Here is a 23,612-nt window from a genome sequence, read left to right on the forward strand (position 1 = left end):
ACTCTCCTCCAGACAGGAGCTCTGAGGAAAGAAGATTCAGACCATCAGCTGAACCGTTTAGGGAGTGTATGACCAACACAAGTAGGCCAGAGTGACTCCTCAAGGGAGACTAGCACTCACTGAGCCTGAGATGAAGCTATTTTGTTACAGTACTAGAATTCCAGGTTTCAGTGTTAGTTTGTACTAATATTCTCCTGAGCTTGACTTGTCCAGTGGCATTGAAATATCCAACTAGAGAGATATAGGGTACAGAAATTTAATGCATCTAACCCCCTACTCTATTTTGAAAAACAGAACACCCAAAAATAAACTGACTGAAGCTTTAACCACAAAGAGAAGAGAGAGGTCCCACAAGTAGCATAAGAAACCAGAATATGTGAGGGGTGAAAAAGAGAAAGGGGTAGAACCCTGGCACAGTACCCACCTGTGGTCGACACGACGTTCTCGGGGCTTTCGCTGCAGAGCTTTGACAACAGACTGGTCTTGCCAGAGCCTGTGAGGCCTATGCAAACCAGGTCATATTCAGGTCGTGCGGGCGGTGGTCCCTTGCAGCAGAGTGCTCTAAAACACTGCCAAGAAAGGGGGAAAATGGGGCTCTTTTAAATAAGACAGGACACAAAGCTCAGTAACATTTATAATGACTAAGTATGAAGGAAATAACTTATTCATTATAAGGAGGAGAGGTAACTTCAAGGTGGAGAAACCCAGAAGACATCACCTTAAGTGATCAAAGTTAACGTCCCTAGGAACGAGACCTAGGTGGACCTCACGGCTCCCCTCCTGCTGCGACAGGCACCCTGTGAGGAGCATGACATCCTCACTCAGCTTTCCTGCCAAAAATGCACAGCCTGAATCCAAACATGAGACAATTTCAGACAAAACCACTCTGAGGAGCATTCCATGAGATGGCGGGCCCATTCTCTAAAATCTTAATGTCTTAAAAGTCAAATGCTGAGGAACTGTTCTAGGTTTGAGAAGACTAGAAACAGCCTTCTGAATTGGACCCATGGAACAGGTGGAGGAAAATGGCAGAAGGGAGATTTGGACAACAGGTGAGGGCTGACTTGTGACCGCATAATAGATAGCAGTGCTGTATGAGGTCATGTTTCCTGAATTTAATCACTGTACTGTGCTTTATAAAAGGAAAATCCTTGTTCTGAGAAAACATGTACTAATCAAGTATTTAGAGATGAAGGGTCTTGATGTCCATAATTAATGGGTTAAGAAAATTTCTAAATCTGTTTCCATCATCAGCTCTATATGGTGAGGACTATAAGGCCAACATGGTAAAATGTTAATGACCGATGAAAATTCCTTCTGTTAGTCTTCCAACTCTGGTCTTATTTGAGAATAAAAAGCTTTTACAAATCATTCAACAGAGTCCCTGTACATATCACTGCCATCCTGACCTGGGCCAAATTCTGTTTCAGGTCAAATGACCTCAGGATACTATGAACTGTTGTACAGTTTGGGCATGGCAAGAACCTGTTTGCTCTGCAACAGTTAAAGGCAGGGAGATTTAGGAGACTGGAAATTAGGTAGTTTATGATCTTTCTACTTATTTGACATTCATTTATTAGGGGCCAATTATGTGCCGACTTGTAGAGCCTTAAATATTTAGGTCCCCAATATTTCTCTCCCCAGGAGAGAAAAAGAGGGAGAGGGAGAGAGACCTACTGACTGCTAGATCATCTGGAGATCATGAGAGAAGAGTCCTATAAAAAGTCTGTGCTAATTCTCATTCAGATAAAATCTGAGGCCTAATTGGCTCTCATAAGTCAAGCTTGACTGGTTTTCTCCCATGTTTCTCCTACCTAGTCACTCAATAAGTCCATACCTCCTCTGAAATAGCTCTAGAACTTGTCTACTTCTCTCTAGGCCAAGCCACCATCACCTGGACAACACCAACATTCTCCCACTGGTCCCAGTATATTCACTTTCGCCCTCTCTGTTCTCTATGACAGCCACCATGATTGTTTATAAAGACAAAATCTGATCTTATCTGTTTAACCACCTTCAGTGACCTCCCACTGTTCTAGGGTCCAAACCCTTATGATCTACAAGGTCTTCCATAATCTGCTCCACCAACTCCCTCTTCTCCCATCACTCTCCACTCACTCCTCCCTCTACTCTGCCCCCCCAGCCACACTGACCCTCTCGCACCTCCAGGCACTCCCAGATGCCATTCCCTCTTCCCCTAGCTCTTGGCTCAGTGAACTTGTCAGCTTTCAGGTCTTAGCTTCAGCATGCCTTCTCCAGGGGCACCTGATCTGATCCTTGGAGAATGTTAGCAATTTGGTTCAAGCTCTTACGGCAAGTTTGTCAAGTCACCACACCGACCATTACAGTTTCCTATTTACCACTAAACCACCTCTTTCCATCTTCATCCCAGTGTCCCCAGGGCTTAGGGAAGACACAGCATAGAATCTACCTTCAATGAATAAATGTTGAATGAAAAACCCACGACACTGACATTTCACCTAAGGGAAAAAAAAAATGTAAAAACTACTAGGAAGCTTCATCTATTCTTTCCCAGAACCCTCACATTTCAAGAAAATAGTATCAAAATAAGAGCAACCCTTGACCCTTTCAGTTCCCTTCAATGCCAAAAGTCAGTCCAGTTTTCAAGAGTGATTTTGCTGTACAGGGTCTACTTGCCTGGTATAACAGGCAAGTTGTCCTCAGTTCACTTCTTGGCTTTTAAGAGGTTCTGCCTACTTCTGGTAAACAATTCTGGGATCATCTAATCCATATTCTTCACAAATTTATTAAACTCTAATCCTATTTCTGCTCCATCTTTTCAAACCTGAGGAGCCCTAATTATTTCAGTCTGTGTGCATATAGCAACCTCTCCTACTCCCTCATATTAGTTGCTGTTCTTTGGCATTATTTGAGTTCCATTATGCCTTCTCTTACAAGATTAATGACCACAACTATAAAGAGCACCCTAGATGCCAACACATCACATCCTGGATTTGCATGAAGGTTGGTTGATAGTGTGACTTCTTGTAAACTTTATCCCCAAGTCCCTTGAACTCATGGTGAGTTTTTCGAAGACGCAGACGTATTGCATACGCACATACATGCATATACATATGTGTTCCCTCAAAGAGGACCACTGACTAGCAGCTATTCACTTGGGAGAGTTCTGCCATGTTCAACTACGTCAGGCAACACCACTAATCACACTATGGTTTCTCTCATTGGGCTACTTTGATCTTCACTGGGGAAAGAAGGGAGAGATCCTATTCCTGCTCCCGACTGTCCCTTTCTTGTTCAGCTCCTCTCCCAGAATTCCCTCAGACTATCTCCTGGAGGGAGCCTGACCCAACTATCGTGGTCCAAACAATCAAATCTTAAATACAAAATAAAATTGTAGGTGATTGCTATATTGCCCTGTTTAAGTTATTCATATACCAGTATTACTCAACATACTTTGAAGTTCCAAAATTTCACCTTCATGCTCTTTTTAAAATCCAGAATGTAAAAACGTTTGCAGCCAAACTCATTAATATCTAGATCACCTGTTAATTTTCTCCAGGTCACCAAGACACTTAGGACATGAAAAACAATTTAGTAGTGACACTCTTATCCACATGTATGTTTCATCTCCTCTCTCTAGATTCTCCACGGTGATATTTAAGACACCTAACATGACATTTCTCCTCTCCCCTCAGTCTCGTTCCTGAATTCCAGGCTCTGTGTTTTCAACTGTTCTGGAAGAACCCAAACTTAATCTGAATAAAACAAAAGCCTTCCCCCAGCCGCCCCAAAACACAGTCTATGGAAATCAGGTATTTTGGAACACAAAAGGCATAAAGGTTAGATTGACAATCATTACAAGACAGAATCTTTGAAATAAATCACAGAACCTCTGAATATTTATTTGAAATAAATAAATCCTATGCTTGGCAGGAATAGTGTCAGATTTTGAGCCAACAAAATAAGGCTTTTAAAAATATGCTATTTCAAACGGGAGAAGAATGTTCATGTTTTTTGAGTCAGTTCCTAAAAACTGTACAGTCTTCACTTGTTTTTCATTTTAAAACTTAATGAAGCTTTGGATCTCATAGTCAATTTACTTAAAATTACTCATTTTGGCCTCTAGACTATACTGTACCAAAGTTCATTGTGTCTGCCTCCTAAAGCAGCTCTCGCATTGTTAGGAGTAAGCCCCTTTCACTGCTGTACAATGCTAAACACAATGCCGGCGGCAGTCCTGACAGCAAGCGGCAAACTCAGGCTTCATTCCCAGGCCAGACACTAAGGCATTGTGTGACTCTGCTCAGGCTCCATAAACCTATCCATGCTTCAGTTTCCCCATGATTAACCAGTAACGTTTCAACACTATCTGCCACTTCCTTTCTTCACGAGGATGTTGTGAGGCATCAGTTCAATGCATTTTGCTACAAGAAAGGCACCATACAAATAAATAACTGTTCATCGGGATGCTTATTATCCTAATGTATCCTAGGTGATAGTTTCCTTGGGCAAGGGTCTGGCAGCCCACATGCTGGTACCTCCCTTCGCCGGCCCACAGCGGCTTCCACAGGCTCCATCCCCTTCCACTCCAACCCAAGACACTACAGACACACAACCCTTGGCCCTCACTTGCAGCAGGGAATAGAGAACAGGGTGAGTCTGCACTGTAACTATGGGGTGGGGGGAGGGGGTGCGCGCGTGCGTGGGCAACCAAGGTCATGGTCTCTTGTCTAGACTGCTTTAGTTCACAGGTCTTTTCACATAGGGCCTGTTATGACTTGTTCCTTTTCAAAAGGACCCAGTGTATCTGGGATGCAGGATGTTTCCCCTTAGCATGTGTCTATAAGCTTCTACCAATGTTGTATGTGAGGAAATCACAGTGTGGAAAGGTCTTGAGAGAGGGCAGAGACCAGAATCACCAGAAATCTGTGTCGTAGGCTTCGGACAAAATATATAATCATGTAATCTTTAGCTGAAAGGTGGACTAACTAAAAAGATAAACAAAAGCCTTAGCAATATTTGCTTAAGGGAGAATGATCACGTGTACGGCAGTGGGTGTGTGTGTGGGGGAGCCAAAGATTAAATTGTGAAGGTCAAATGAGAACTTGCATTTCAGATGGGTGGTCTAGCACCAAGGCAGCAAGATGATCTTAAAATGTCCCCATTTCTGTCGGGGACAGTGGCAGACGTCTTGGCAGGTCTGGTAGAGCACCATACACAACAGGTACACAGTGAGTAACTGCTCCACGAACTGGCACTCTAAAGCACTAATTCAGCACTGAACCGTAGATCTCATTTCCCTCTCCATCTCCCCCTTAATGGCCCCGGCTACCGTCCCAATCACTCACTAGTTCCTCCAGCAGCCTGGGAACTTCATGCTCAGACTGTGCGCCCGCGGAAGGGAGGGCTCTTCCCACTCGTTTCTACTTGGCAAATTCCTATTCAAAGTTCTACTCAGATGGCACCTCGTCTGGGACGTCTTCTCCAGTTCCCGCAGAGAATTAATCCTTTCTTTCACTCCTGGGTCTGTTACACACACTTCTATCGCTGCAGTAAATGCCAGGCCACACGTGTTTTGTTTTGTTTTTTCCTAATTGTAAGAATTAGTAGATGACAGAATTACACGCATCGACCCAAAGACCTATTCATCCTTGATTCATGAAGTCTAACTTTATAGTCACCAAGGGTGGCCAGGCACTAGAGCAGAGGGGTAGAGCTGTCCTACAACTTCTCAATCCTGGACCGAGTCTTTCTCAAAATCTTCCCCCTCGGGCAGCGGCCCCTGCATTGCCAGGACTTCCTACCATCCCGTGTCCCTGAATCCCTAGCCTTTGGGGACATGGCATTTGTTTCAATCGAGGCTCTGTTTTTCATCATGAATACATGATTTTATTCCGAGCATGATTTCAATTTGATTGAAGCTCTGTACAGTTGCTGGAAAATGTTCTTCAGTCAGCTCTGGGACTTCCCCAGGGCCATGCAGTCACTGCCTGAAACCCCACTCTATCTCCTCCATATTTAAATACGGGTCTCACTGACGAAAAACCAGAGATTTCCGATGGCAAATAACCAAGCCTTTTGGTGGAGTCCCAGGGTGGGTCCTGGCACTGCACTCCATAAATACTCGTCAGAGGCAGGCAACACCAATTAGTTGGTATCTAAAACTAAGAGACAATTCACCCATAACCTGAAGTGGATTTATTTCTCAGACTGGTTTTAAAACCGAAAAGAGGCACCTATACATTCTGACCCTCACTCTCACGATGAAAGCAGCTTTTAAGAGGAAGTCAATTTCTAGAAGTGTTTTCTAACACTAACCAATTAATAAAATACTTGGTATTTAAATACCTAAAATTGTAAGATTTAAAATACAGTATTTTCTAAGTCCGTAATAGTCAAATGTGGGGTCTGTCTTTGGAAACTACAACCAAAATGTGTCATAAGGTTTATAAAGCTACTTAAACTTCTGGGAAAGACACGAGGAAGGATGGGTGCCCCCAAAACTTAAAAACAAACACAAATGTCGCTAATACTATTTAACACCTGATACAAGTGACCTATGTACTAATTCACTTACTCCTTGAACAACCCATTGACAAAGGCACTACATGCTTCCCATTTTCAGATAACTGAGGCCCAAAGGTGGTAAATGACTTGCCTCGGTGGAGCCAGGACCGGAAGCTGCTAACGTCTGAGGGGGTGCCACGTGGAGGAGACATTAGCGGCATCCGGTATAGAGGGAACATGGAGATATGACAGTGCGACAGAGCTCAGAAGGGACAGAGCTGGAGGTCTGAGCAGGGCTCCTTGGCTCCAGAGCGCCTACTCATGTCCTCTCAGCCTCGGTACCGCCACCGCCGAGGCCAGACTCAGGGATCAGAGCCCCAGAAGTGGGGTGTTTCTGTGGTTTCGAGGGAATGAGAGCGCGTTGAGGACGTCTGCCCGTGTGAGAGAACAGACACCCAGCAGGGGACGGGGACGGCACAAGTGCTGACATTGCTTCCTTCCTTGCACCCGTCAAGTTTACGGCTCAAGTACCCGCATCTTCAGTAGACCGGGAGGAACTGCCTCCTGCAGGGCAGAGATAGGGAGCAGGGAAGGGGGCGAGCGGACGGGCTGGGAGGAAGGCGAGGGGGCCCGGAAGAGCTGCTGGCTTCTCTGCCCTGCCTTCTGGTGCTTCCATGTAACCATTTTTTGTCCTCTGGCAAGGACAAAGCCGGTCTATTAAGAGAAGCCCATGCTGGCTGCAGAGATTTCGGATTCTAAGCACGGTAGCAAGGGGGAGAAACATCTCTAAAGAACAGTCCTCAATTTTCTCCCTTAAAATATAGGTATATGTAAATTATCCCTCAATAAATACGTAAGTAAATACTAAACCAAATAAACTGTATTGGGGGATAGTATGGAGAAAATACATGAATAAACCGGGATGTGTGGAAATACACGTGAAGGAGATAGTCTATAATAAACATGCCATCTCTTAGCTAATCCTTTCCTTCTACCTGCAAGAAAAATGAATTTCAAATATGCCCCAATGTGTTGGAATAAACCAGCGGTTCTTGCAAAAAAGTGAAGAGAATGGAAATTCAAGTGGCACTGATAGCAAGAGAAGGAAGGAACAGGGAGTCGGCCCTGACTGTGAAGAGGCCCCTTGACCACCAGGCAGACCCCAGCAGAAGACTCTTCCCCACGTCACCAGAGCAATCCACTTTTCAAAGTGAAAAATCCTGTGGCCCTTTAAGACCCTAGTGGGAAAAACAGTAAATTGTTTTTATAGAAGATGGGTCAAACCTTTCGGCCACGTGGGCTGCTCCAAGCTCACTGATGAAGGCTTTGGCCTGGAATTGTCCCAGGGCTGAGGCTTCTGGCCAATACATCACACTGCCTCGGGACACTAAGTCTGTCTTTGCCTTACCCTTTGTATTTCTCAATCCACATTCCTTTTTGGGGTGAAATACTCCATTATTTCTGCTTTGTTCTGGGCTGTCTCCTGTCTCTGTCCCTATTAACTCGTGGCAACAAAAGAAACAAACAGAAGCAGGGGATTTCATGCTTAGCCGCTACAGACACTGGCCTCCTGGCTTTGCAGAGGAGCAGACATCTGAGACCCTGAATGGAAGAGAGTGCCGCTGTGCTGAGCCAGACCAGGGACCCACGTGGCTCCCAGCCTGTGCATCAGTCATCCCTGATGGGCGGCATTCACTAGTCCTGGGACGAGCATCTCAAGATGAACCAAAAGTAGGGTTTTAAAAGTTAGGGCATGTATCTGATAATTAGATTTAAACAGACTCTAATTCAAGGCATTCCTATGTTCCCAGCTCTCTACAATTTCAGGACTTTTCATATTGAAAATCGGTCAAGGGGGAGAAGGGTGGGTTTTTGTTTTTGTTTTTTAAACTAAAACTCAAAAAGGTAGCTAAGTAGAAGATAAAGGTCTTACTTTTACTATGCAATTCTTCTAATGGCTAGATGGAAGATCTTATTTCTAACTATCAATTTTTAAAATAACAGAATTATCCAATAAAACTAGCAGAAAATTTCCCAGGCATGACTGTGTGTAATAAGACTCAAGCTTTATATGCATATTCACACACGTACCCAAATTAGGGCTTCACCTGGGTCAGTTTCAGACCATGTATTTTTTTTTTTTTCCTATAGAGCCAAGAAATAAAAAATTGAGCTGAAAATGAACGATTAATGCATTTTGTATCAAATCTCATTTTTGGTCACTATCTGAACAGAACACTTCTAGATGGGAAGTGGGGCATAAAAATATATAAACAGTTTAATATTTCTTACCAAGGGCATTTTCCTATACTTTGTACACTTAGGAAGAGTCAGGCAATGAAGACATTTGGAAGAGTCAGGAAATGAAGACATTTAAAAAGAGCCAGGCTCCCTAAGTGGACCTTCAAGTAGGTTTAAGTATCCTCTAAAAATCCCCAGAAGAGATCCTAACAAAGCAAATTCTCTCTGCTTTTGGTACTTTGGGTGCTTTTGGAACTGGAGCTGGGGAGCCTTGTAATACAAGAAAGCAAAACAAACCAAACTCAAGTTGGCTTCCTGGTAGCCCCTAACAGTGGAAATCCTATTCCCAGACTTTGGGAAACAACAGAGCATTCCTTCACTTAACAATCTTTACGCTCCACAAAGATGGGTTTGAGGCCCACATATCCCATCAGTCACCAATTCCTGATCTGTCCCACTCAGTCTCTGTGATTTCCCCGCTGTTCTCAGCCCTAAAGCCGTTGTTCAAAAACATCCCCACTATCTCCTAGATAACACAGTCTGTTCTCCCAACTGGTCTCCTTACCTCAGGTTTACCAGACTCCAGTTCAGTCTCCAAAATGCTAACAATGACCTTTCTTAAACACATCAAGTCATTCCCAAGATTTCAAATCTTTCCACGACCACCTAGAATGTCAGGATAAAGTCCAAGCTCCTTATCTAAGCAGATAGGCTCCTCATGATCTACACTTTGCCTTCATTTGTGGTCTCCAATGGCTGTTCGAGGGATCACGTGAGATAATGGTTGTTAATGTCTGTAAAGCACCTAAACCAGGGTTCGACACACAAAATTTAAAATTATATTTTAAGTTTATAATGTATAGGAGATGATTTTCCACTATATTAATGACCCCCATGGCAGTCATACAGATCTGTGTGCACAGGTCGTGTTCCAGTCTCTTTCATGCTCCAAGTGCAAGGAACTGGCCCTCTGCCTACACATCATTCTCCACTATCTCCCTCTAGCTGGCTTCTGTCACCCTTCGAAATTCAGCTCCATGATCTTTTTTTTTCCCAGAAAGACTTCTGTGCCCTCAGTCTGATTTAGATGATCTTCTTTAACTTCTTTAGCACCTTTTCTATTCCACTGTCGTAACACTTCTCATTCTGTGAAGCTGATTTCCAGTCCATATTCCCCCCACCAGACTTGGAGAATTATAATTATAATTATAATTATAATTCAGCTTTGGAACTTCAGTGTCTGACACAGCATCCACCCCGTGGTTGATAAGCTCCCCCGTGATTCAGTACATGGCTTTATTAAGTGCATAGTCTGACAAGCCTGAAATGGAGCCCCACTGGGATCTGGAGAAGTTATTTCACCGATATCTGTTTCCCAATCCAGAAAGTGGGGATCATGTCCCAGATTGCTGGGAGTAGTCAGTGAGATACTCTATACTAAATGCTCTCAATAGTGCTCAATCAGTAGGTATTACCATCATGACTTTTTAGATTTCTCACTTAGAGTTGTTTTCCTAAAGAGAACAGATTTTTCTGGCCAATCAGGACTCTCTTCAGAGTAGATAATTAAAGAATTAATTCAGCGTTTGGATTTATTTTATTATCCATTTGGTCAAAGTTCTGATATGATATACCAAATGCCAACGGTGACCAAGGACATGTAGACAGTCCTTTGGTTTGCTATAATAACAGCTATTAAAAGGGATCACGATATGATGTATTGTGGGACCATCACTGGATTTTTTTTTTTCTTCACCTGAGAGGAGAAAACTCCTATGAAACGGCTTTTAAACATTACTGGTATATCTTAACAGGTAAACCAATTCTCTGAATCTGAATGTGAATCTCCTCCTACGTGTATGTGGACCTAGACAAAAGCATAATAGGGAGTCAAGGGTCTGTAACCCACGTATATCCTCAAATCTCGTTGCTGTTAACTGCTGACAAAGATGAATGTTTACTACGGTCTAGCACTGAGGAGCCAACACAGTGCGCGAGATGTGCTCTCGCCTCACACATCAGCGCCCGTGTCAGACAGATTCTGACTGCGGAGTCTGCACTGGTGGGGGGGGCCCAGCTGGGTATTTCAGATCCACAGCTGAGCTGGCAGCAGTGGTAGTTCAAGTCATCTTCTCACTTTAGAAGCTGGAATTAATCGGAGAGAGTTATTTAAAGGTGCGTTTCATTAAAGAGGCGCTTTCCAGCCACTGTCAAACTTCACAGAGGCTGAGCACAGATGAAGGCAGCTCCACCTGAGGTCATCGGAGCCATCACCAGGTTTCTCTCAGCCCCCACACGTCACTGATCAAAAATGAAATTCCAACAAAAATAATCTTCTGTTCCCTCAGAACAGAAGTCGCACGTGGACTTCATATTAAAAACATTTTTATTATTCGCTCTATTTAATTCCCTGGGATACAGCACAAATGCCTTAAATTATGTCCCTATATAGGTTATATAGACAATACGGGTCCCATTTAACAGGTTGGTGAAGATATCTGAGGACTCTGTGGGCCTGACCTATTTATCTGGGGTCTTCCCACAACAAAGTCCGATCAACTTTTTTCTTCTTTCTTGAGGGGTCAAATAAGGCACCAACTCCCATCAAAGGAGTTCTCAAGCTACCAAGAAAATACGATAATTTCAAAGAAGTGTCCTTTTTCTTTTACACCAGACAGGAGTCTGCTTCTAAACAGCAGCATACTGATAATTCACAGAATAGATGAGAAGCTAAAGGACAGCAAGAACCAAGGCAGCCCATGGTGACATGGCAGCAACCGCTACTTTAGGAGTCGCCATTTGTACTTGGCACCCTGCACCCAACTCCACTGTGGTGGAAGAATGACCTCTGACTGCACCAGCCAGGTGCCAATGAGCATCAGGCTGGCGCATCCAACTGGACGAACCTCGGCTTCATACTGGGGTCCTGGCTGCCAGGGAGCAGAGAACAAAAATAGCTGTCCCCTACCTTCAGCAATGAAAGGAGGGAACCCCGAAGCCAAGCTCCTGTGGGATTGCAAATAGAGCATTCATTCGTAGGGCAGCCAAAAACAATACCAACTACACATTTTGTCCCTTGGCCCAACAGACAGCAGACTTTTTCTATTATTACAATTTAAAGAACATAAAATACAACAGCATTTGTTGATCTTCCAATTCCATGGATTTACTCTGAAAGAATATGCCAGAGTCTTAGGAATGGCCACGAAGAGTCCAGCTGACTCAAGGTAGAGGGCAGGATGGAAGCTAGTAGAAAATCTGGCTGGGATTTTCCTGAGCAAACACGTTTGCCCTCTTAATGTCCCACTTACGCACTCACAGCTCTTCTATCCTACATGCATTCTCGGCTTTCCTTCCATCATCCTACCGCTCTATTCTTACAGGTATGAAGGTGGGGGTTGGCTGTGTGCGTACAGAAGGCTAATGCCTGGCACCTCTGATGTCCACACTTGCATATTCTCGCTTTCCTTTCACTTTAGTATCTTGGTGGAAAATGGGACAGGGCAGACTTGGAGATGTGTACAGCACGTAGTTTTTGTTACTTAAGAACAAAAATTCAATCAGGTAGTTGTCTGTGCTATAGCTTGTCACTAGAAACAAAAATCCCCTGATGATGTGTGACTGGGCCGTTTTTTTGTTTTTGTTCTTTAATAGACCATTCTGGTGTTCCACATATTTCTCCAATGTATAATTCTTCCAGTCTCCCTTTTCTGGTTTGCAAATTATAGCATAATCGAGAAGCAACTGTTACAACAAAAAACTACTCATCTGGAACATACACACACAAAAAGAGCAATCATATTTATGCTTTGCAAAAAATTAAAAATTTTTAAAAACCATGGTCTTTGGCTGGCAAATTCAGCTTTCCCAAAAGAATAAAATCTGAATGCTTGCAGTAAACAAGCATGTTAAAGAACAACTAACGATATGGAGAAGGAGGTTGGAAGGAAAAGCATTAGATAACGACGTGGTTTGTTTGTTTTGTTTTTTAAAGGACATTTTGTCTCATTTGGTGAATCTGTGGAAATAATTTACGGCAGTCTGTACAAGGAATTATGACCCCACCTGAATGGACTCTGTAGTTCTCCATGGCTCTCCAGAAGCAGGAAAGGCTACACTCATGATTCTTTGAATCTAGTGTTAGAATCGATTTTATAATTACAATAATAGTGCATACAAAGGTCCTCGAGGGAACTGTTCATGGACAAATTAGAGACACTGTTGGCAGAGATAAAATATTCATCACCAAAAGAGTACATAAAATGTATCTGAGAGGATCAGGACTCATCTGGGAATCACAAGGGGAGTAAGACATTACCGGAAAAATGCAAGTATTCTCTGCTACGTAAAAATCTGAAACAAAGAATTTCAGTCTTAACTAATTCTGTATATATTAAAGTAAGACCTCACGGTCACATAATCTGGTAGCAGTGGTGTATGGTAGAGAATACAAAATTGCCCTGAGATTTTCTTAACTAGCAAGACTTCCAAATCAAGTATACATGAACACCACAGCTCTCTGCAATCCTATCAGTTTTCCGTGATTTACAATTTCCTATAATTTCTATTCACGTATTTCTATTCACCCTCAAAAAAGTACAGATGAGGGCGCCTGGGTGGCTCAGTTGGTTAAGCGACTGCCTTCGGCTCAGGTCATGATCCTGGAGTCCCTGGATCGAGTCCCGCATCGGGCTCCCTGCTCGGCAGGGAGCCTGCTTCTCCCTCTGACCCTCCCCCGTCTCATGTACTCGCTCTCTCTCATTCTCTCTCTCTCAAATAAATAAAATCTTAAAAAAAAAAAAAAAAAAAGTACAGATGATATGAAATCTTCAACCCTGAGATTTTTGAAATGCTACATTATGCAATGTTAAATCATGTATTTCTTATATGCTTTCTTCGATTTTTTATTGTAAGCCATAGCTAGTCCTTCTTTGAAAGAAATAAGAAGTGAATAAGGTAATAAAAAGAGATCCAATAAAATGTGAACAAATAGGAGCAAAAGATATACTCTAAATCCCCTTCAATTCAGGTTAAAGTAGGGATTTCCAGTGTTCACAGACCAAGGATAGAAAGGCAAAAGGAGCCAAAGGGGGGTCATACAGAGCGCACTACGTAATGGGCTCGCTCACCTGTGACTTCACACAGGATATGCCTCAGTGGGAGCTGCAACTGCCGCCTCAAATACTCTACTGAATCTCAGCTGGAGCATTTCCTACACTTGCGTTACAAGACTCAGTATTTCTTCTACGCCGACAATTAATGAGATTTCAAAAAGGTTCAAGATTTAGAAAACAAAGCACACAATACTAAAATGTCAACTGCTAATAATTACACTTCACATACGTTCATCAGGTTTAAAACAATTTCTAACAACTTAACATTCAAATTATCTGGCTATAAAAAGCATATTAATTAACAAAATTTCTGGCTAGCCTTCTAAGACCGCTGCCTGACTAGATGAGTGTTTCAGAAACAGTGATACCCTAGGTGTGATGGGGGCTTCATTACTCAAGAGGGAAAAAAAAAGGTTTTTAAAAAAAAAAAAAAAAAAAGACCTAAAAAACAACAGAAAGAGGGTCATAAACCATGAAGAAAAGGAGAGTTCAAAGATAGGTGTAACAGGAAATGGACACCAAATGCAGAAAATACATGGGGGAAGAAAAAACTATTTATTTAGGATAGGTCCCAGGTACTGTACTGCAGCCTTCACCACCCTCTGTGCTGGGTGCCCCCTCCGCTCTTCTCCTCGCTGCTCCGTGGGCCCGCAGGCTGACCCGCAGGGACTGCACGGCTGGGCACCCTGGCCTGGGCTTCTAGTCCGACTGCACAGAGTAGAGGCACCAGTAAGAGAAGGCAGAAAGAATGGAACTGGGTGTTTATTCCCTCAGCCGCCTGAGAGCGAGACCCACAGCTCCAATCAGGCTAGCCCCTCCACTCAGCCCTCTCTGCCTCTGGGTTCCCATAAGGGCTCCCTCACTTTGCTCCTGTGGGACTAGCGATGGTTTCCTCATACAGTGTCCACACCTCTGTATATTCTCATTAGTTAAAGCTCCTCAAATTACCCAATTTGAATAGATCATTTTTTTCCCCGCCAGAACCCTGATAGAGTCTTCTTAGCAATTGAAATGATATCAAGAACGACACCTAGATTTCTGGCTTTAACAACTAAGGAATTAAGGTTTGGGGGTACTGGAGGAGAAAGAAATTTAAGAATTTGGTTTTAGTTATCTCTGAGATGCCTATTAGTTTGGGGTTCTGAAGAGGGGTCAGTGTTAAATAGGAGTATTACTGGGTAGTTTTTAAGCCACGGGTGAGGTCACCTAGGGAGTCTGTATGTCCGGAGGGGAGTGTGAGTTTTCTTGGTATTCTTGTAAGAAATGACTCCTTTTGTAAACTAATGTTAAAATTACTAAAGGCAAAATGTAAAAACTTCACTCTTCCTTATGCTTTTGTCTTATAAATCCCATTATTGTACTTTAACAAACTTAATTCATTAAATTCCCTTTAATTTTAAATTATATTTATAAATTTAATATATTTGCTTAACACAAACATTTCGAAGCACTAAATTCTTTGTAACACCAATAAATCAAACATAAAACTTGGTAGATCTTAAGTTCTCAAACATTTCAATTCTGATTACAAAAACATACTAAGATCACAAGTCTAAATTATTCAATTTGATAGTTTTAATTAGAATCACAATTAAATCATGATTATAGGAAAAAATCTTTTAATTACAAAAATTAAAATGTTATTTCAAACCTACCACGAAAATATCAATAATTAAAGTTTGATTTACTTTATGCCCATCCATAATTCTAAATTTCATCCAAAGACTTCTGACAGCAAGTCATGATTTGGATTCTTCTGTGAAGTATGTCATGTATAGAATTCTTTGCCAAGTCCCTATAATGGAAATGCCAGGCCTTAAAAATGGTTTTGTTAAGGAGCAGGTACCCCAGAGTGAAGCTGATACCACATAATTCTTCCCTGAGATCTGGATCAGCAACATCCCTCCTAGGCTGTACCTAAATTATGTCATTAATTCACCGAATTTGCATTTCTTTGCATTTTAATGGCTTCCCATCTAGCTCTAAGGACACATTAAGGCCAATATTGTGGGTTGCTGTATTGCTCTTCTGGAAAACCAGTCTTACCACCAGATTCTAATCCCTTCAGCCTAATCGAGGAAAGTGCTACAGCTTTCCTCCTCCCTGTCCCTAAATTCCCCCTCCTACTGGGTGATGCCCACCAGTATACAGCATGCGGCTATTTCTCGAACCAGGAAAGGGGGATTAGAGGAAAAGAGGGGGAAGGGGCAGAGGGAAGGGGAGAAAGGCAAGGACTCTCTCCAGGACCCATTTCTTCCTCCATTTCTGTTTTCTGTTAGAGCAAAACAATTTAAAAGCATCATCTCTGTTTCCTCTCTTTCCTTTCTCTCCCAAACCCACTCTTATCAGGCTTTAACCATGTGCTCTCTTCTCCTCAAGGTCATCAGTGATGTCCCCAGTATAGACCCAATGGTCAAATCTCAGCCCTCATGTTACAGGTCCTTTTAACACAACTCTCACCGTTTCCGCCTTACAGCTTTCTCACTTAACTCCTGGACGCCACCCACTCTTCTGGATTTTCTCTTATTTTACCGAGAAGGGGGTTCCTCTCTAGTTGCTTCATCCCACCAACCTCTTACTCCTGGGATATCTGAGGCTGACCTAAAGCTTCTTTTCTATCTACACTCACATGCTTGATCTCATCCAGTCACATGCTTTCCATGTCTCTAGAAGCTTTTAACTTTAAATTTACATCTGCAGCATGGACCTCTGAACTCATAAGCAAATTATTCTGCCTATCCCAACTTGGATATCTAACTGGCGTCTTAAATTGAACATAGCCAGAATAGCACTCCTCACTTGTTCCCAACCTTTTCCTCCTCCATTAGTGACAACTCCATTTGCGCTCAGGCCAAAAACCCTGGGATAATCCTTGGTATCTTTTTTTTTCTCTCAAACCACACAACTAATCAATCAGGAAATTCTGCCAGTAATAGCTTCAAAATATATCCAGAATCCAACTACTGCTTGCCCTCTACCCTTACAACTCTGACCTAAGCCATGATCACCGTTTGTCTGGATTACTCTCCCCTTAGCCGCAGCTTTGTTTTCTGCTATTCCAGTTATGCACTTTGAAGCTCACTCCAGAAGCAGGTGATCCTCCTTCTAAAGAGTATCCTCAGCAGGTCAATAGGAGCCTAATGCTACGTCACAGCACCTACGTCATTCCCCTGACCTCACCTCATCACATAGGCACTTTATCATCTCACATCATCACAAGGAGGGTGAGTGCAGGCCAATAAGGCTGTGAGAGAGAGACCACTTCACATAACTTTTATTACGGTATATTGGTATAATTGTTCTATTTTTTTTATTAGTTGTTAATCTCTTACTGTGTCTATTTTATAAATTAAACTTTATCACAGGTATCTACGTACAGGAAAAAACACATATACGGGTTCAGTACTATCTGAGGTATCTAGTATCCACTGGGGTCTTAGATCGTATCCCCAACAGCTAAGGGGGACAGGGAGACTGCGTAGTCTCACAGCTGGCTTCCTCCTTCCACCCTAGCCTCCCCAGAATCTGTTTACAACACAGCAACTGGAGCGGTCCTGTTAAAATGCAGCACAGCTCTGGGGCGCCTGGGTGGCTCAGCTGGTTGAGCATCTGACTCGATTTCGGTTCAGATCATGATCTCAGCGTCATGGGATCAAACCCTGTGTAGGGCTCCTCACTCATCGAGGAGTCTGCTGGAAATTCTTTCTCCCTCTCCCTCTGCTCCTCCCCCCCCCCCACAGTTCATGTGTGCACACTCTTGTCTCTAAAATAAATAAATCTTTAAAAAAAATTTTAAAAAGAGGACATTCCTTTAAACACACACACACACACCATAGCTCTTTTCCACTCTAAGTCCTCTCAGGCCACCAATCTAACTCAGGGTAAAAATCAAAGTCCTTATAATGGACTGTATGATCCTATAAAATCTGCCACCACCTCTGTCCCTACCATCCCTCCCCGTCCTACAATTTCATCCCCCAGTTGCTCAGGCAAACTGGTGTCTTAGCAGTTCATGAATCATGCAAGGCACAATCCTACTTCAGGGCCCTTGCACTTGCCATTCCCTCTGCCTGCAAATCTCTCACCCTAGATACACAGGTGATTCAGTCACTCCTTTATCTTGTTTGGGTCTCTGCTCATAATCACTTTTCAGTGAGACGTGCCCTAATTACTCTTTATTAAAAAGTATATCCTTCCCTCCTCACAACATTCCCTATCCCCCTTTCCTGCTATGTTTTTCCATAACATTTATCTTCGTAAGAAGATATTCAATAATTTACTTATTCATTGGTTTGAAATCTCCCCTCACTAGAATGGAAATCCTATGAGGGCAGGAGTTCTTGCAGGCTTTTGACTGATACATCCTTAGCAACTAGAACATGAGCACACATCCCATACATTTATTTTTTTAAAGATTTTTTTTTATTTATTTATTTGACAGAGACAGACACAGTGAGAGACGGAACACAAGCAATGGGAGTGAGAGAGGGAGAAGCAGGCTTCCTGCGGAGCATGGAGCCCGATGTGGGGCTCGATCCCAGGACCCTGGGATCATGACCTGAGCTGAAGGCAGACGCTTAACGACTGAGCCACCCAGGCGCCCCTCCCATACATTTATTATTAAAGATTTATCTATTTGAGAGAGAGAGCATGTGAGTGGTGGGAAGGAACAGAGGGAGAGGGAAAGAGAAACCCAAGCAGACTCTGCCTTGAACATGGAGTCCAACGTCATGACCCTGAGATCATGACCTGAGCAGAAACCAAGAGTTGGAGGCTCAACCGACTAAGCCACCCAGGCGTTCCCCCCAGCAATAAATATTTTTAAACTAATTTGTTGAATGGTTCCATCGATCCTCTACAAGCATATTGGATTATTTCCTAACCTCTTATTAGATTGAGGTCAATGGAGTTTATATTCTATCCATCTTTTCCTTGAACATGAACACATATCCTCTTAAATCACATCTTATTGTTTTTGGCGTATCTTATACCTTTATCTGACTTAGGAAGTTTTGTTTTCCTCTAGAATTACAACACTAATATCATGCCAATGACAAAGAGGGGGTAGGTCTAGGCAGACTCCTGGAGCTGTCCAACCTTTCTAAGTTGGGTACAAGAGGAGAAACCAAGCAGTCTGACTGGGGCGGGGGGGGGGGGGGAAATAACTAGAAAACAGGGTCATAAAAGTCAAGAAAGATTAAGTGCTTCAACAAGAGGGAGGAGAAGGTGATCAACTAAGATAAATGCTTCTAAGTAGTAACTTAAGATCAGAACACACAGATAAACGTTATATTTGGGAATATGCAGGATGTTGGTGATCTTGATAATCTCAGGGGAATAGTAGAAATGGAAATCCAGGGTGTATATGTCCAAATATGCTCTTTCTCACTTGAGGTGTTTTACCTGGGCCATTCCCCTCAATTCTCATTGTTTCAACTATATTGAGGACTTCCAAATCCTACGTACAGGCTTCGATCTCTTTCTGGAGACTCAAGCCAGTGTTTTTAAGTTTCCTGTTAGACATCTATATCTAGATATCCCTTAGACACTCAAAAACTCAAATTCATCATTAATCTTCCCACCCATTTGTTCCTCATTCCTATATGTCCTACTTTAGTAAATGGTACCATCCAACCCACCATCTAACGCCAGAAACCATTTAAACATCCTCACTCCTTTCTCTTTCACACTGCTCACAATTCATGAAGGCCCCCACTTGTGTTGATTCTACCTCTTAAATTTTTCTTCAATGTATATTATGTTCTATCCCTACTGTTTTACAACAGAGCCTTCATTGTTTATTGACAGAACTGTAACTACTTCAACATATGTCTAGCACATCACAGCTGCTGAATCAACTACTTGTTGATTCACTGAAGTAGCTCAAAGGGCTCTATTAAGGTTGTTCAGATTTACGGTTATAAAATCAGTCTGAGATATCACCAATGAGATATCATTGATGGATCTACCACAAATAAAGCACCAAATGGAAAGTACCATCTGGATTTGAGTGTTCACTGGGAGATGATGGTCGTGAACACTGTAGAATCCTGACTATGACTGTCACTCATTGGAATTATTCCCACTATTACTTTCCATAGTTGCTCCTTGGCCACTCGACCTTCCACAATGTATTTCCCCTTCCTAACTTACTCTCCATTGTCTATAAATTGTAACTCCAATGAAAGAACCTGAGCATTGCTAAGACAGACAAAATAGGTAACACATTATTAGTTTATCTTTGTTGAGACGTGGACCCAATGAGATGTTCGTCGTGAACAAGAAGTGACAAGTCATGACTGGGAGAACACAGGCAAGGACAGAAGAGGATGCAAGCCTAAGACTCATGACTGCTCACTTCCTGCAATGCTCTGAGACCCAGCTACACAGTCTTGACCTTGATAACCTTCAGAAGGCCTCACCAGGAGAGCACAGAAAAGACCTCAGAACTATTTTGGCCCCAAAACATTTTTGAAGCAAGTTAGAAAAGTTATGAAACTCACAGTTGTCATACTTGACTTGCATCCAGAAACACAACTCAAATGAAGCATGTAGTCTAAATGGTTGATGGTTTTCAGCTGGATGTACTTTCCAGCCACCTAAAATGAAAAATCTTTCTCTAGTCTTACTCTAATAAAAATCTTTGACCTGGCAAGGGGAGGGAAAAACAAACAAACAAAAAATTATCTACCTTTTTGTCAAAGTGAGGAGAGGGGTTGGGTAATAGAATAACTTTACATAGCTTTAAGCACTGTAATTTATAGGTTAAATACAGTCTAGAAGGCCAAAGCCTGGAAAGAATCTACTATCAGCATACCTGATACATCATACACAAAAAAACGAATCCCCTGTTATCTAACTCCTACCATGGAAGAGTTTTACTTTCAGCTGTACACACTTCCCAAGGGGATCTCTAGTCATGCTATTTGGATTCCCAAAGGGCTGGCCTGGAGTGGGGTGTCCCACAAAGTAGGGTGTCCCCATCTCTAAAGTAGATGGAAACGATATACAGACTTCCTGAGACACTCAGGATGATTATTACTCAGAAAGTAAGTCCATATTCCTTTTGTCCAAGAGGCAATACTGTTCTCATTTCTCATGGCCCACTTACCCCTCCTAACTCCTCCTCCCTGCTCTAGGCTCACACTGCACTCTGTATACTCATTATTTCATGTTGCTCATGATCAATTACTATATTGCATTAGAGCCAACATATGACTGAATGTCTGTCTCTCCCATTAAATGTACGGTTTAACGCAATCATTTATTCAACTTTGCATCATTATGCCTGACAGCGTGTTTGTGAAATGTGTCAATCAATGGATAAAATTAATCATGTCTAATCTCAAGCAAATTGAACAGATCCATTAAAATAGTCCAGAATCAAGGTTAGATTGGATTAATGGAAAATATGAAGGTTTTAGTCTCACTTTTTGAGGTAGAGTCTCTATTCACTACCCATATTCTAATTGGTAATTTACTTGCAAGCCTCAGAAAGATCTAAAAAAGGTATTCCTTGTCTCAGACTTTGAAAATTATCTTGTAAGAATAACAGATGCAGGGGAGTTCACTTTAAAGTATATTTTAAGAACAATAATTTTTTTTGTAAAGATTTTATCCATTTATTTAATTGACAGAGAGAGACAGCGAGAGAGGGAACAGAAGCAGGGGAAGTGGGCGAGAGAGAAGCAAGCTTCCCGCCAAGCAGGGAGCCCAATGCGGTGCTCGATCCCAGGACCCTGGAACCATAACCTGAGCCAAAGGCAGTCGCCTAACCAACTGAGCCACCCAGGCGCCCCTTAAGAACAATAATTTAAATGAGATATGAACACTTACATACTAACTGCTCTTTGGGGCTAAGAATGAAAACAATTGTCTGAATCATTTGATTTATATAAGGAAAAAAGATAAAGCTGCCTGAAAGCTTCTGGAACCAGGAGTTTTGAGTCAGAGCTATACATTTCTTATAACTTAAACCCCTATCCCCATAATTGGGGTGTCCCTCTCAAAAATCAAACAACCTGTGGTCAATATACACTGAGGCAACAAGACTCAAGAGGGTTATTTCAACAAAGAGAAATTAAAATTTTGTGTTCAGACAATCAATAAAAATGTGGAATAAAATGAATCCAACCCCTTACCTTATTTTTATTCATAAGGAATCCTGCAAAGAAGATTTTACCAGGATACAAAATAGGATGATTTAAATAACCACAAAAACAAATGGAGGCCATAAAATTCTTCCACAGGCTAGAGAAGGAAATAATTTGCTGTCTCTATTAATCTAAAGGTTGGTCCAACCCCTCATGTTTCAGGAAAAGTTCTGTTATGTCTAGTCCAGTTATAGCACACATAGATGTACATTTGACTTTTTTTCTATTTTTTTCTGATGCTTAAAGTACTTGTAAAAAATAATTCAATCAAATGTATAAGGGAGAAAAGTCAAAGTCCTTCCATACTCTAACCTCCGAAAAGATTATATAGGTGTTTGGTTCTTCAACTTTTTTATGCATATATACTAGTGTTTATACACCATTTTTTCTTTTTACACAAAAACAGGATCACTGTATGCATAGTTATACAACTAGTTAGTTCATTGTTTCTGATTTCTCATAGACAATCCTCTGTTCTGTTGATTCATTTTAATGTCAGCACAGAGTTTCACTGTATGATCACCCCAAAATGGATTTAACCAGTCCCCAACTGGCTGATACATGGTTAATTTTAAACTACACAGAATTTAGATTTTATTTAATTTTTTTTTTAAAGATTTTATTTATTTATTTGACAGAGAGAGACAGCGAGAGAGGGAACACAAGCAGGGGAGTGGGAGAGGGAGAAGCAGGCCCCCCGCGGAGCAGGGAGCCCAATGCGGGGCTCCATCCCAGGACCCTGGGACCATGACCTGAGCCAAAGGCAGACGTTTAACGACTGAGACACCCAGGCACCCCCAGAATTTAGATTTTAGGGCTAAAGAAGACCTTATAGTGTATAAGGTTGTCATTTCACAGATGAAAATACTGAACCCTCAAAATACCGAAGCATATTAATCAAAAAGATCACAGGCTTGCTTGGAGGGAGACAGGGCATATGGACTGCAGCTTTCTCTACTACTTAGAAGTTGAGAGCTCAAACTCTAGCATCCGACTTCTGGGTTTGACTCTCACCCAGCTTCATTATTTACTAGCTGAGCCACCTTTGCTAATCCTTTAACCTCTCTGGGACTGTTTTCTTATCTCCATAATGGTGATAATTATATAGTTTTTTGTCAAGCTAAGTTTGTTCTAATATAAAGTGCTCAGAATATTACACTGGCAATGAAGCAGTAAGTGCTAATTACTACTGTTGTGGGCTAAATGTTTATGTCTCCCCCTTCAAATTCATTGTTTTGAAATGTTAAACCCCGATAGGACAGTATTGGGAAGTAGGGCCTTTGGGAGGTGATCAGGTCTTTAAGGGTGGAGCCCTCATGAGTGGGATTGGTGCCCTTATATAAAAGAGATGCCAGAGAACAATCCTGTCCCTCCCACCATGTGAAAACACAGCAAAAAGTCTGGGCTGTCTATGAACCTCAGGAAGCAGGCCCTCATCAGACACTGAATCTGCTAACTCTTTCACCTGGGACTTCCGAGGCTCTCAAACTGTAAAAATAAATAAATAAATAAATGTTTGTTGTTTAAGCCACTCATTCTATAGTACTTTGGCACAGCAGCCCGCACTAAGACAATTATCGTTGCTATCATTATACCATGCTACCTCAAGCTTATT

At 42.1% G+C, this 23,612-nt stretch overlaps 1 protein-coding gene across 3 annotated transcripts in view; it reads right to left on the reverse strand.

The window, feature by feature from the left end:
• Positions 1 to 23,612, reverse strand: part of ARL15 (ARF like GTPase 15) — a 552,355-nt gene that overhangs the window by 259,568 nt on the left and 269,175 nt on the right. For all 3 annotated transcript variants that reach the window (XM_078066713.1, XM_078066714.1, XM_078066712.1), the window contains one exon: positions 425 to 569. In XM_078066713.1, the coding sequence (XP_077922839.1) occupies positions 425 to 569 (145 nt within the window). The remainder of the gene's footprint in view (positions 1 to 424; positions 570 to 23,612) is intronic.

The sequence above is a fragment of the Halichoerus grypus genome, chromosome 2 (assembly GCF_964656455.1).
Source record: "Halichoerus grypus chromosome 2, mHalGry1.hap1.1, whole genome shotgun sequence".
NCBI classification, from domain to species: domain Eukaryota; kingdom Metazoa; phylum Chordata; class Mammalia; order Carnivora; family Phocidae; genus Halichoerus; species Halichoerus grypus.